The sequence below is a fragment of the Protobothrops mucrosquamatus genome, unplaced genomic scaffold (assembly GCF_001527695.2).
Source record: "Protobothrops mucrosquamatus isolate PMUCROS unplaced genomic scaffold, P.Mucros_1.0 scaffold677, whole genome shotgun sequence".
In the NCBI taxonomy this organism is placed as follows: domain Eukaryota; kingdom Metazoa; phylum Chordata; class Lepidosauria; order Squamata; family Viperidae; genus Protobothrops; species Protobothrops mucrosquamatus.
The window spans coordinates 66,237-81,853 of NW_015386964.1; the positions used below are offsets into that span (position 1 = coordinate 66,237).

At 42.1% G+C, this 15,617-nt stretch overlaps 1 protein-coding gene across 1 annotated transcript in view; it reads right to left on the minus strand.

Annotated features, from left to right (window-relative positions):
• The window catches only part of LOC107289341 (calsequestrin-2), a 63,485-nt gene that overhangs the window by 36,565 nt on the left and 11,303 nt on the right, over positions 1-15,617 (minus strand). Inside the window, exons 2-4 of the mRNA XM_015818078.1 lie at positions 10,867-10,951; positions 2,878-2,978; positions 226-337 (exon numbers count right to left, since the gene is read on the minus strand). Of these exons, the coding sequence (XP_015673564.1) occupies positions 226-337; positions 2,878-2,978; positions 10,867-10,951 (298 nt within the window). The remainder of the gene's footprint in view (positions 1-225; positions 338-2,877; positions 2,979-10,866; positions 10,952-15,617) is intronic.

The window sequence follows — 15,617 nt, forward strand, 5'->3', positions numbered from 1 at the left end:
TAACAGAGCACATCGCTTTGTAATACAAGGATTGGGCAAGGGCAGAAAATATATACCTACAATATATACCTGCTTTGAACATCTATACTATTCTATGCAGGACTACACACAATGCATGTTGTAAAGAATGTACAAATGTTTTAAGAAACATATCAATTCATTTCAACCAAAGAAAAAAAATGATACTGCTTTCCAGCTCCCTTCAGATTTCATCTTAGAACATACATTCTGAATCTTCTCCTTTGAAGTAGCCAATAAGTTTGATTTCCTCCTCCATGTGGTCAAAGGCCTGAAGTTCCAGTTTGTTGTTAATGATTTCTACAGGATCTTCCATCAGCTGTCAGGAAGAAAGAATTTTGATAGGAACAAAACATAAATGCAGCGATGGAAAACTTCATGTTGAATCCAAGGAGAATCATGGAAAGTTGTATTCTCAGTGTCTATGTCACATTATTTTTTGTCACCAAAACCAGAACAGAAACTTTAAAAAAAAACTCACTATCACAGCCTAATGAGGGTCAGTGGCTCAAATGGCTTATACATTCACATTATATATTCACGGATAAATCCACTTGTGGCCAAGCTGGCCCTCAACGTTTTTGTATTCTTTAAAGTGGAGGCAATTTATGTCACGAAATTGTAGTTTTCCCATTTAAACAGTGGGCTTGACTATCAATTTGGGGATCTATAAAAATGGGCTGAATTGGAATAGGCAACCCCTGAAATACCGAATCCTTGAAAAATTGAAATACTAGAGTTTCTGTTTTAAATAAGTGAAATCAAGTGGCTGAAGTTGATTTTTCTCATGAATTTATTGGGAAAATTAATTTGGGCCCATCTAAAAGAAGCATTTTGAGAATTATTCATTTTAATAGATACCATCAGGTTTTTTAATAAATATTTTATTAATTTTCTAATTTTATAATCATAAGTACTTAATAAGCAATGTGTTGTCTGGGTCTATTAGTAATGCAGTGGTACATATTAACTTTCTCAGTCTAGTCCAATACTACACCACCCAGTGCTTCCTTGGTCCTCTCTTCTTCTGGTAGTATGCATTTTTCCATACTGGGCAAATACAATTCTTGTTACTCTTAATACATATACAATTAAATATAGACATCTTCATCACATTTTTCTGGTATTATACATAATATCGATAGTATCAATTTATAATATCTTTTCTAGCCAAAATATAGCTCAATTGCATTTGCACTTAAAATCTATAATATTCTAATTACAAATCCTATCCTAATTATATTTTTATTTCTAACAGTTATCTATTTTCTTAGCTATATTCAAACATCTGTTTAGTAGTATAATATCCCATCTAATAAGCTAAAACCTCTATATTGTTTGGAATGAGGAAAAGAATTTGGTTGAGGTGTTTTTGGAAGAACGCTCAACCTTTTTATATTCATTAAATAGCCTCCATCCTTCTTCAGTTTTTCTTTTCATTTCTTGTTGGTCAATATTCGGCATTTCTCCTAACAGCTTTATCATCCATTCAATCAGCTCTTCTTCCTTATCCTCAAATGTGTTCTGAGATCTTGACAAGTACGATGTCTTTTCCATTTCCGGTGTTATCACTGCATCTTCTAATTTTTCATTTGTCTGTATGTCTGTTAATTCCTTCCTTTAGGTCCTCCATCTTTGGATCTGTTTCTTCTAATTTTCCTTCTTTTTTCTGGGTTATTGGTTCTTTCTTTGCAGTCATTGTCCAGATTTGTAAGTTTAGGTTAGAAAATTGTTCTTTTATATCATTTACATTATTTTTAGTCTCATCATGAAATAAAACAATTATCTCTTGGATTTATTTCAACATGGAAATAATTTCTTCCTGAGATTCATTAACATTTTCTTGTTGATATATCAAGCTGGGAGCTTTGGAGACAGGAAGATGATTTTTTACCATTTAAGGCTGAATATGGAACACTCATTTTGTTTTTGTATGTAGTTTTTATAGTCCAATTAGGTCCCCAACCCAGATGAGCAGCCCAAGAGTTTTTGTTTTTCCCTTTTCCCAGCTGCAGTCTGCAAAAGTGAAAGTGTCCAGGAACAACAAAGAGTCTTATCTGAGTATGGGCTTCAAACCAAATTTCCCTTAAGCATAATAAATTGTAGTGTCATAATTCTTCACTAGATGTTATTGACACCGTCTTCCAGCTTTCCAAATCCAAGCTTATTTTGCAAACTTTCAAATATTTTTTCTAAAAAATGTCTCAAAGGTACTTTTAGCCCCCAAATTTCAAAGCTATAGATCTGTATTAGTTCCAAATTCATCTTGTAGTTTCCTCTGTTTTTCTCAAAGCAATTAATTTGCTGATTTTCTTTTCCTGAGGGAGCAGGGCAATAACTTCCCTTCCCTCTCTCATCGGGGAGGATTCTTTGCTTTGGCATTCTTTTTTCCAGGAAAGTAGTGTTAGAGCCATAAAAAAGAGGATAAAGTCTCACCCAGTTCCATCCATGTTGCTCAGAAATTTCTAGTTAGTGCTTGTCTTCGGTTGTCAGCAGCTTCTGACTGGCCACATGAATGTAGCCAGTCTTTCCCCCGCCAGTTTGGAGAGCTTCCTCGGATCCAGCAGAAGGGCCGCAATCCCTCTGCGATTGACGAAGGTCCCCTCCTTCTTCATCACCTCTTTGGGTGAACTTTCAACCCTTTTTAGGGTCCCCAGCAGGGCAAAATCAAACGTTATGCCACGACATCAAACGGGAAGCCAATACCATCAGTTTTGAATGGAAATAATGTTGTTTCTTTAACTTAAAATATATGATTTGCATTCCACTATATTATTTGTGTTCCTTGGCAAAAGAACATCCCTGTAACTAGCATTAATGATAATATATTATTTCTACTGGAAAACAGGATGAACTTACATCCAATAGGAATTCAACCAAGACATCTGCTGACATTTGCCCATCAAACTCTATTACATGATCCTCCTTAAAGATATATAGGCTTCCTTCTTCATCCAAACCTGGAAAGAAGACAAAAATGCAAATAAATGCATGATCATTGTTTCAGTGTGAGTAAAGAATAACACAAGTCACTTTTCCTACATAAGATACAATTAAATATTTTAGCTCACTATTGGGTTCTGAAGAAACTTACTCATAGAATACATAGTATTGTAAGATCTGGAGTGCAAATCCAAATGGCCACTAGAAAGAAGCAAAGACTTAGATAAGCAAACATCTCTTTGCTGACATCTAGTGGTCATCTAGATTTTTGCAATGAAAAAGTAGAACTAATTTTTTACATAAGTAAGTTTGAACAAACAGAAAAGCACCCCATACTGCAGGCCCCCCCAAAAGAAAGAAAAGTGTTGGTAATAGGAGACTCCATCCTCAAAGAAACAGAACCATCCATCTGCAGACCAGGCATACAATCCAGGGAGGTATGCTGTCTCCCTGGAGCAAAAATCAAAGATGTGGCCGAGAACCTAACCAAAATAATTAGGCCCACAGACTACTACCCCCCCTCCTCCTCCACATTGGAACAAATGACACAACAAACAACTTGAGTGCAATAGTGAAACACTACAAATAACTAGGCAACAAAGTTAAGAAGCTAGAAGCACAAGTAGTATTCGGGTCAGCGCTCCCAACGAAAGGCCAACACCCATTGAAAGAAAAAAGAATCTCAGGAATAAATCACTGGCTAAAGGGTTGGTGTCGCCAATAAAACTTTGGTTTCCTGGATCACGGACTGTATTTTCTACACGAGGGACTCTTGGCAAGGGATGGGCTATATCTCACAAAAACAGGGGAAAATGTACTTGGAAAAAGACTGGCCCAACTCATCAGAAGGGCTTTAAACTAAAACTGAGGGGGGAGAGTGACCAATCTCTAGAATCTCTAGAACCCAAAACTAATCACAAATCCCAAGAAAAGAAAACAAACAACGAGATAGGCAGTGATGAGAAAAAAGAAAAATCCAAACAACCATCAGGAGATACAGGAAACATACCCACAGACAGGCATAAAAGCCTAAAATGCTTATACACAAACGCTCAAAGCTTGTGGAACAAACAGGGTGAACTTGAAGCAATAGTACACGAGGGAGGGTATGACATAGTTGGCATAACAGAAATCTGGTGGGACGAAACCCATGATTGGAATGGACAGGTGGATGGATACAAATTGTTCAAAAGAAACATGTCTACAAAAAAGGAGGGGGAGTTGCACTATATGTAAGAGAACACTACATATCTGCAGAAATGCACATGATCCAAGACAAAATCTCTCCAGAATGTCTATGTGTCAATATAAAAGAAAAAAATGACATCGCCATAGATGTATATTACAGGCCACCCAACCAACCAGAAGAAACAGATGAACTCTCTGCCAATCAGTTAACAAATGTATGCAAGAAGCACGCCATAGTAATAATGGGAGACTTCAACTATCCAGGTATCAACTGGGAGACAAACTCTGCAATGAGCAGGAGATCAAAGAGATTCCTAACCAACCTAGCCGACAACTTTGCCACCCAAAAGGTGGAGGAGGGAACTAGACACAAAGCTATATTGGACTCAATCCTTACAAATAGAAAAGAAGTGATAGAGGGAATCTAAATTGCCAGAACCTTGGGTGAAAGTGACCATGCCATACTGGAATTTAATATAAGACAAACACTAGCAATTGAAAACAATCTAACCAATGTCCTAAACTTCAAAAGAGCCGACTTTAACAAACTCAGAGAGAACCTAGGAAAGATCCCATGGATGAAAATCCTAAAGAGGAAAACAACCCAAGAAGCGTGGGAAACCCTGAAAAACACGATCACAAAAGCCCATATCAGCGCAATACTATTGAGAAAGAAAAACAAGAAATCCAGGAAGAAACCAGCAAGGCTGCACAAAGATCTCACTAACAAACTAAAAGACAAAATGGACAAACACAAAAAATGGAAAGAGGGGTGCATAACCAAGGCCAACTATCAGCAGACAGCCAGAGCATGCAAAGAAGAAGTCAGGAAAGCAAAGGCTCAGTATGAACAAAGACTCGCAATGGAAATCAAGGACAATAAAAAAGTGTCTTCCAACATATTAACAAGAAAAAAGTGAAAGATCCTGGGAAGATCCTAGAAAAGAGAGAAGATGGTAAGGAAATTACAGACAACAGGGAGAAAGCAGAGCTGCTTAACTCATACTTTGCATCAGTCTTCACACAAAAACAAACCATAGCCAAACACACACACCCCAAAAAAAACACTGCAAAGATCATACCAGAAATAAAAATCAAAATAAGCAAGAAAATAGTAAGAGAACACCCATCCAATCCTGATGAATACAAATCACCAGGACCTGACAGATTACATCCTAGAGTTCTGAAAGAACTGGAAGATGTAATCTCAGAACCATTGCACCACATCTTTCACAAATCCTGGAGCACCAGAGAAGTACCCAAGAATTGGAAAAGGGCTGATGTGATCCCCATCTTCAAGAAAGGGGGGAAAAGGACCCAGGAAGCTACAGACCAATCAGTTTAACTTCAATACCTGGGAAGATCCTAGAAAACATAATCAAAAAACAGATCTGTGAACAACTAGAAGCAAACCAAGTCATAACTAGCAACCAGCACGGGTTTGTTAAAAACAGATCATGCCAAACCAATCTGATCTCATTCTTTGATAAAGTAACTAAACTAGCAGATCAACGAACCATAGTGGATGTAGTGTGAAGTCCTCCCGGGCTTGACATTCAGGAGGGAGGAAGATGAAGGACGGCACATTGGCATGTGCATTCACCTCATGTAAGTTGACCAATACCGAGCGAGAGTGGGCGATTTGGGAGAAGAAGGCATTTGCCGTAAGGTGGGCATTAGCCATGTGGTGCTATTTCCTGGAAGGAGACAGAGAGGCCATCGAAGTGTGGACTGACCACAAAAACCTCGAGGCTTTGCAAACACTTTGGCGACTAGCTCCAAAACACGTGAGGTGGGCGTTATATTTCCAGTGCTTCCAGTTCCGGTTAAAATACGTACCTGGCGGGAGGAACTTTCTCGCAGATGCGTTATCACGGATGCCACAGTACAACAGTAAGTGGGAGGAGATGGTACAGGCCCTGATACCCCCACCTCAGCAGCCGGTGGAAAGATTCTCGGTAATACAACCTATGTAGGACCTGGTACAGAACTTGCAAGGTGCACTTCTAACCGATCCAAGGTTAGCGGGCCATCCAAATATTTTAACCATGAGGGATGGGTTGATATGGAAAGGTGATAAGGTCTATGTCCCACAATCCTTACGGGTAGAGGTTCTCTGCCGGGGCCATGATGTTAAGCATTTTGGGTTCCTAAAGACCTTGCACCTGCTCAGACGTCAGTTTTGGTGGCCGGATATGAAAACGGACGTAGAGACATATGTCCGGGAATGTTCCATGTGTGCAACTACAAAACCTCAGGTGGGGAAACTGCCTGGGTTGCTACAACAGGTGTCCGACCCCACCCGTCCATGGGAAGAAATTGGCATGGACTTTATCGTTGACTTACCGGCTAGTCATGGGAACATGGTGATATGGACGGTGATAGACCTGTTCTCGAAACAGGCCCACTTTATACCCTGCAAAGGGTTACCATCAGCCCGGCGGTTGGCCAAACTATTTATAGCACATATCTACTGCTTACACGGAGTGCCCCGTAGCATCATATCCGACCGAGGCGTGCAGTTCACTGCCCGATTCTGGAGAGAGTTTATCACATCCATCAGTTCGTCACAAGGTCTGAGTTCCGCATTCCATCCCAGCACAAACGGAGCAGCTGAATGCGCCAACGCAATGGTCGAACATTACCTGCGGTGCTACATCAATTATCAACAAACGAACTGGGCTGACCTCCTACCCTTCGCTGAGGTGGCATATAATAACGCCGTCCACAGTAGCACGGGGTTCGCTCCTTTCCGGATCGTGCATGGGGTTGAGTTCGTTCCTATTCCCGAATGTCCACAGGGAGACCCTGGGTCACACCAACCACATGAGTGGATTCTCCAAATACAAAGCGTGTGGAAGGCAGCAAAGAAAGCTCTACAGAAAGCAGAACGGACGTATAAAAGACAGGCCGACAAAAAACGAACTCCACAAAAACCCTTCCAGATCGGAGATGAGGTTTACCTGTCTACAAAATACCTGAAGCTGCGCAGGCCGTGTAAAAAATTGGCTCCAAAGTATATCGGACCATTCAGGATAGAACGGGTCATTAACACAGTAACTGTGCGGCTACAGTTGCCCCGCAACCTTGGCAAGGTGTACCCGGTCTTCCATAGTGGGCTTCTGAAGCCAGCAACAAAACCTTCATTCAGATGGGTACAACAACCACCGGGTCCAACTGGGGGGGGTCATTATGAAATCCGGAAGATACTTGACTCCCGGCATTGCCGGGGTCAAGCACAATACCTAGTACAGTAGAAAGGATATCCAATATCCGAGGCATCCTGGGTGGGGGAGGCTGATGTCGATGTGCCTCGGATAATATGCCGATACCACCGCAAACATCCCCAGAAGCCAGGGGGAAGGGGAACCATGCCTATCTCCACAACACCGACCTAATTCTATGTCTTTGCTTACTTCCAGGAGGACACCTGGTAGGGGGGCCACCTGTCAAGCCATCCCGGGCTCGAAATTCAGGAGGGGGGAAGGTGAAGGACGGCACATTGGGGGAGAAGATGGCCAGCACCGGTTCCACACAGTTCACCATCTTGGCGAAGCAGCTCGAGCAGCGGTGCTCCGGTGGGGCGTTTGAACCACCGGACAGCTGACGGGCGGTTGGCGTGCAGCGGGTGCCACGCGGAACACCAGACGGCGTTGGGAGGCGCGGTCACGCGGTGGAGACGCCAGAATGTTAACGAGTGGCCGCCGGACAGCTGACGAGCGGGAGAGCCGTGCTGTTGGGGCGGGGCTTCCCGGAAGGCCGAAGATCGTGCAGACAGGAGGGAGGGGGTCAAGCTGGGACAGCTGCTGCGCTTTGGACTAACTACTGCCGGGTGCTGGTTGGGTGATTGGAGGATGGGGTTGCTGGGTGATTGGAGGGTGGGGTTGCTGGCTAGTTGGGCGGAGAGTGGGGTTGCTGGCTAGTTGGGCAGAGGGTGAGGTGGCACTGAAGCAAGTGCATTTAACCTGCACTGGGAGGCGGTTGCTCCCAGTGCGAACTTTGTTCAGCAAGGATCTTTTGTGCTGTAAGTCTGTGCTGATGCCAACGATGCCTGAAAGTAAAGCCATTGCTTCCTAAGTCTGTTTGCCTTCGCGTCCTTCTTTACCCAGGAGTCCGGTAGGATCATTGACACGTAGTGTACCTAGATTTCAGTAAGGCATTTGATAAAGTAGACCACAACCTACTCCTTGGTAAGCTAGAAAAAGGTGGAATAGACAACATCACCACCAGATGGATCTGTAACTGGCTGACAAACCGTCCTCAATGAGTAGTCCTCAATGGCACTACATCCACATGGAGAGAAGTAAGCACTGGGGTACCACAAGGATCCGTCTTAGGGCTAGTACTCTTCAATATCTTCATAAATGACTTAGATGAGGGAATTGAAGGGGAATTCATCAAATTCGCAGATGACATCAAACTGTCAGGAGTAGCCAAAATCCCAAAAGACAAACTCAGGATCCAAAAAGATCTTGACGCACTTGAACAATGAGCTCTATCCAACAAAAGGGTTTCAATGTGGAGAAAAGCAAAGTCCTACACTTAGGCAAGAAAAACCAAAGGAACAAATACAGATTGGGCGAGACCTGGCTTGGAGGCAGTAACTGTAAGAGGGACCTTGGAGTCCTGGTGGACAATCATTTAACTATGAGCCAACAGTGTGCAGCAGCAACCAAAAAAGCTAATACAATCTTGGGTTGTATAAACAGAGGCATAGAATCAAGATCATGCGAAGTATTAGTACTACTTTATAAAGCCCTAGTAAGACCACACCTTGAATACTGCAGCCAATATCACCATATCACAAAAAAAGATGTTGAGAGATTGAAAAAAATTCAGAGAAGAGCAACTAAGATGATCAAAGGCCTGGAAACCAAAATGTACGAAGAATGGCTGCGGAACTTGAGTTTGGCTAGTCTAAAGAAAAGAAGAAATAGGGGAGACATGATAGCAGTGTTCCAGTATCTGAGGGGCTGCCACAAGGCAGAGGGGGACAGGTTGTTCACCAGAGCACCAAAGGGAAGGACAAGAAACAATGGTTGGAAGCTGATCATGGAGAGAAGCAACCTGGAATTAAGGAGAAACTTCCTGACAGTGAGGACAATTAACCAATGGAACAGCTTACCCCCAGAAATCATGGGCACTCCATCACTGGAAGTTTTTAAAAAGAGACTGGACAATCATCTGACTGAGATGGTATAGGACAGGGCTTTTCAACCTTTTCACAGATTGTACCACTTTTAGGACATGACAATATTTGAGTACCACCAGTGCTTAGCAAAGTGTCAAAAACTTGATGACTAAAAAGGGGGGGGATTTTGAGTTTTACTGATTAGATTCATTTGTTGTTATAGAAATGGCTAGTTTATAATATTATGGAAAAGTAAAAAGTTGAAGTTCAATGTTAATGCTTCCTTCTACCACAACAGCGGAAGTATGTTCTTTTTCCCCCTCACTTTTTCTCCCTTTTTCCTCCCCACTGTGTCCTACTATTTCCTTTTGTATTTTTGTCTTTTATTCTATAATCTAATAAAATATTAGAAACTGTAGAAAAAAAGTAAAAAAGTACCAATTTAATTTCTTCGGTGGCTGTTCCTTTGCTGAATCACTTTCCCTTTGCACTAACAAATGTATGATGAATTTATCCATGTTTATTCTACTAGCTAGTTCAGGGGTCTTCAAACTTGGCACTTGTAAGACTTGTGGACTTCAACTCCCAGAATTCCTCAGCCCTCATGGCTGGTTGAGGAATTCTGGGAGTTGAAGTCCACAGGTCTTAAAGTTGCTAAGTTTATAGACTCCTGAGCTAGTTGGTTTGCCCTTCTGAGCTCTTCCACAGTGTAGTAAGAATGCACCCCCCCAATCCCTTCCCTGTACCCTTAAAGACACAGGAATCAAGTGCAAAGCAAGAAAATAAAGAAACACAAACTCCGTTTTTTTCCTCTTTAAGCTGCCTCAGGCGTGTCATGTGTCACAATGTTGCAATTCTAGACTGAAAGGCTCTGGCAATTGCGAAAAACTTTAGCTTTAAATTAAGCCTGTTTACCTTCAAAGAAAACTTTCTAAAAGCCACAGACAGACTTAATTAAAGGGGGTAAAACTAATTACATTTGTTTAAAGGGATTAAACCTTTCCTATTGTCTTTTCCCCCTTCCCCACCCAAACCACCTCCTTTTATAGCCTCTCCTCTCCTCCCCCCCCTTTTTCTTCAGTTCACCTCCAGCTCCAATCAGCTGGAGCCAATCAGCTGGAGCCCTGCTGGCTCCTGGGGCTTCTGCGGAGCCCAGACAGTCCTGCAGCTGCAGCTGCCTCTCCCTCAGGCTTGGCTCACTTCGGCTCATTCCCCTCCCCTGCTACACTTGGCTAGCAATCGCGTACCACCTGCCATGTGGCAAAGTACCACAAGTGGTATGCGTACCACCAGTTGAAAAGCCCTGGTATAGGACCTCCTGCTTGAGCAGGGGGCTGGACTAGAAGACCTCCAAGGTCTGTTCCAGCTCTATTCTATTCTATTTATTGAATTCAGCCAGTGACATAAAGCAAAAGTTTGTGCCACAATCACACTGGCTTCATTTACGCCTGGAAGTTAATAGAAATGCATAAAATACAGTACGTACAATGCTATCTATCCTGCAAATACTGGCTTGGTTTGGGTCATAAAAACATGGTGCTGGAATTTCTTACTACCTTGAAGAATGAAAAATGGATCACACTTACCTAGTTTTTTGGCAAGCTTTGCATCTTTCTTAGAATCCAATAATCCAAAAGCAATGCCTTTCTCCTCTAGGACCTGTGCAGCAAGCTAAAGAAAGACCCAGAAAAATCATAAGTCCAGAAGGATTGTGAAAGGGTCTAAAACAATGACTCAAATGAATGCAGTCCCAACTTCCATTCCACACTATATAAGCACTCTATAAGAACCCTCACTCCAGAATCACACTCTCCGAGTGTTGAGTATTTTAACCTGTAAATGTAAACACATAGATTTAAGTTGTTTGAAGATTTTTGGAAGATCTTTGTTTCCAGTTCTATATTAATTTAGTTCCTTTTTTGTCTATTTCCCAAAACTATTCTATACCAGTTTTGAGAGTTTTCAGAGGAAGAACTTTTAACATTAGCATCAATGTGGTGCTCACATAGGCCACTCTTCCTGCTATTAGAAATAAAAATAATTTCATTTTTTAAAAGAACAATTAGCATTTCTTAATTTAGAAACATTAAATGGAAAGTCAGCATGCTATAACATTTGAGTCTGGAAATCAGTGTTCTTTGTGAGTGTCCACAATCATGTCAACTATTTTGAGGCCATTTGTGACATGATCTCAAAATGTCAGATCTGATCATCAGCTCTAAAGATAGGAGACCCATGTTGTAGGCACTATCAAACAGCTCATTAAAGCAAGTACTTTAGGTATGGTTTCAACAGTGCTGACTATAGAAAAATAATGTGTCCTTGTTACAACGCTTCTTCTAATGCAATGAATGCAGAAGTGAATTAGCTATTGTAATTCAAGGAGATGTTCCTACTGATGGACTATGAACATGGATTCATTACATTTAAACAACATATTAAAGATCATGAAATTCATCAGAATCTATCCGCTCTACCCAAGATTATGTTCTTGAGCAGTAACTCCTGCTTCATAAACCAGCAAGATATCTATTGTAAGCCTGGGCATCATCGCTTTCCTTCAAGCTTGCTGCCAGTTGCCATGGAAACGGGGAGGAGGGAGCAATGGGCATTTTGGAAGGGAAGCGTGCAGGTGGTGGGAGAATGGAACTGCTGAGAACTGATGGGGAAAATTTGACTCAGAGAGGCCAACTTGCCAATAGCCTTTTGCCAACTGGATGGGACAGTAGCTGTGGGGGGAGCTCATTTTATAATGGAGTCAATGGAAATGAGAATGGGAAAGAAAAGGAGACTCTGAGTTTTATAGTGGCGCTGGGGATGGAGACTGTCCTGGCTCCAGAAATGGAACCCTTATATAAATTAGAGTGGAGGTCTCTTAAAAATCCAGCAAAAGGAGGCCAACAAAGGGGGGGAAATTCCAATGCCCAAGGACAAGAAAAGCAAAGAAAAGAGGGAGTTAGGGGTAGCCGTGCAGGAGTACCCAAAAGGCAAGTACCCAAGAATCCCCAAGGGGTACTGCGATCTGCGGGATGTGTTTAGTGAGAAGGGCTCTGATGTGCTCCTGGTTCATTGCCCCACTGACTGTGGTATTGAAATTCTTCCTGAGGCTAAATTCCCAAAACCTAAATTCTATTTGATGACTCTGCAAGAGCTAGAAGAGCTTTGTGTGTTCATAGATAAAAATTTAAAACATGGATTTATTCAACTAGCTAGCTAGACCATGAATGGCAGGCCCAATGTTGTTCCAGGAGAAAAAAGATTGAACTCTTTGTTTATGCGTTGATTATAGAGAGCTTAATGCTGTGTGTGTATAAAATGTTTATCTGTTGCCCCTGATGAAAGACATGCGTGTGCATTTAGCCAAAGGCAAAATCTTCACTAAATTAGATTTGTGGGAGGCTTATTACCAGGTTTGAATCAAGGAGGGCGATTAATGGAAAACTATGTTTGACTGCCCTCTGGGATGCTTTCAGTTCTGAGTACTCCCCTTTGGGTTGCAGGGGCCCCAGCTGTTTTCATGCAACTGATCAATGAGGTGTTGCATGACTACTTACGTGTGTTGCTGTATTTGGATGATATGTTAATATATACTGAGACTATGGAGGAACATGTGAAATTGGTGCAGGTGGTCCTAAAGAGACTCCAAGTGGCCGAATTGTATGCAAAGTTTTCCAAATGTGAATTTCACCAAGATAAGATTGATTACCTGGGTTACCGTATATCCCATGTAGGAGTAGAGATGGGCCCAGAAAAAGTGTGGGCAGTGTTAGAGTGGGCCCCTCCCCGCACCAAGAAGCACTTACAGAGTTTCTTAGGCTTTGCCGATTTCTACCAACAATTCATTCCCTCATTCGTCCAGATCATATTGCCAATTATCAACCTCTTAAAAAGCAAGGGTGAGGGCAAACTGAAGCCAAGTAATCCACTTAAGTGGGTTATCGAATGCCAAGTAGCATTTGGAAAATTCAAGTGGCTGTTTGTGGCAGAGCCCATGCTAAAGCACCCTGACCCAAACTAGCAGATGCTAATGATGTAGCCATGGGGGTTGTATTAGTACAAGAGAATGCCCAGAGCCTGCTGCAACTCTGCAGGTACACCTCTAAAAAAACTCACTGAAACTAAGGAGAGGTGGGCAGTATGGGAGAAGGAGGCATATGCAGTATGGTGAGCTTTGCTTACTTGGCAGCATTTTCTAGAGAGAGCAAAAACACAGTTTGAGATGTGGACTGATCATAAAAATCATAAAAATATAGAGGCTCTGAAGAACCCCCCATAAATTATCCCCTAAGCATGTCCACAGGGCTCAATACTTTAACCAGTTCAATTTCACCCTGTGCTATATTCCAGTTGCAAAGAATTTTGTGGCGGACGCTTTATCCAGATTGCCTCAATACAATAGTGTTGAAGCCAAAATGATTCAACTAGTCATTCCCTTTAAGCAGCTAGCCACTCCAGTGACCACTAGATCTCAGAGAGAAAGGAGTCTGAGATTTCAAATAAACTGTGTAAGAAGCTGAAAGGAACGCTAAAGCTCGATGAGTGGCTTACTGCTCATAAGAAAGACTTCACCATGCACGATGGACTGGTCTGGGTTAGAGATAAATTGTATGTACCCTTGAGCTTGAGGAGCACTATTTTACAGGGCATATGACTCTAAGCCTGCAGGACACTTTGGTTTTGTAAAAACCCTGGATTTGATCAAGCGGCAGTTTTGGCGGTCTTCTTTGAAAAAATACATTTAAAGCTATGTGGCCAGCCATCCAGTTTGTGCAGCAGCAAAGAGACCACCAGGGAAACCAATGGGACTTTTGCAGGGTGTGTCCATGGAAAGAGATATCAATGGACTTTATAGTGGAACTACCTGAGAGTGGGAGGAACACTTATTTGAATTGTTATAGATCTTTTCTTGAAACAAGTACATTTTGTCCCTTGCCCCAAGATCTCCTCCACAAAATGTTAGCCAAGCTTTTTATGCAACATGTGTGTAGATTGCATGGTACTCCTGAACACATCTCTGATAGGGGGGTACAATTCACATCACAGTTTTGGTGGGAATTTTTGAAGCTTAGGAACCGCCCGGGGCTTAAGCTTCTTCTACCATCCTAAAACTAATGGAGTATGTGAGAGAACTAATTCAGTCCTGTAACAGTGCTTCAGGTGCTATATTAATTATCAACAAAACAATTGGGCTGACCTCTTGCCATTTGCAGAGGTGGCATATAACAATTCAGTGCATAGTAGCACTGGGTTTACCCTATTTAATGTGGTCTCTGTTCAGGATTTTGTAGCAATGCCAGAGCTGCCTCAAGAGAAGCCTTGGTGGAGTGGATAGCGCAACTTCAAAACACTTGGCCAGTAGCCCATAAGGCACTGGAGGACACACATCAAGCACATAAGAAAGAAGCCAACAAAAATGCACAAAACCAAAAGATTTTAAAGTGGGTGAAATAATTTATCTTTCCATGAAATATTTGCAGTCCACCCAACAATCTAAGAAACTAGGACCTAAATATGTTGGGCCATTTCCCATCATTAAAATAATTAATCCAGTCATAGTGCATTTGGAATTGCCCAAGAATCTTAAACATATTCATCCCGTGTTTCATTGCAGTTTGCTGAAACCTTTCTCCTCTTCGGCCTACACCGGATACCCTGCCAGTGTCCATTTTAATCAAAGGTGAGCAGCACTTTGAAATTAAAGAGATTCTAGATTTTAGGAAACATAAAGGGAAAGTCCAATACATAATTTCTTGGGAGGACTTCCCTCCCTTGCAATCTGAGTGGATAGATACCACACATGTCCGGGTACATAAACTCCTCCAAACCTTTCACAGAAAATACTTGGAAAACCCCAAATGGGTTAGTTGTCCTAATTGGTTTATATTGCCTTACTTATGTGTATATTGTTTTCTTATTTTTAGGGCTAACGCCACGGGGGGCCAAATGTCAGTCTGTCCATCATTGCTTTCCTTCAAGCTTGCTGCCATGGATATCGGGAGGGAGGAGCAATGGGCATTTGGGAGGGGAAGTGTGCAGGTGGTGTGAGAGTGGAACTGCTGAGAATCAATGGGGAGGATTGGATTCAGAGAGGCCAGCTTGGGTTGTTTAATATCTTCAAGGCCAGCTGTCTTGGGAATGGCATGCCCAAGGGCGATGTGGAGCACCTGGACCAGAGATGTTCCCAAAACATCTTCCTGGCTGATGATTGGACTCTGTCTGCCTGACTACTGGGAGGTAGGCTCTGGGGTGATTTTTGATTTATCTTTTTTGTGCGGATTTGCTTCAAACCTTGCCTGACATTTGCTGCATTCAGTTCTTTCTTAGTAAAAGTACATTT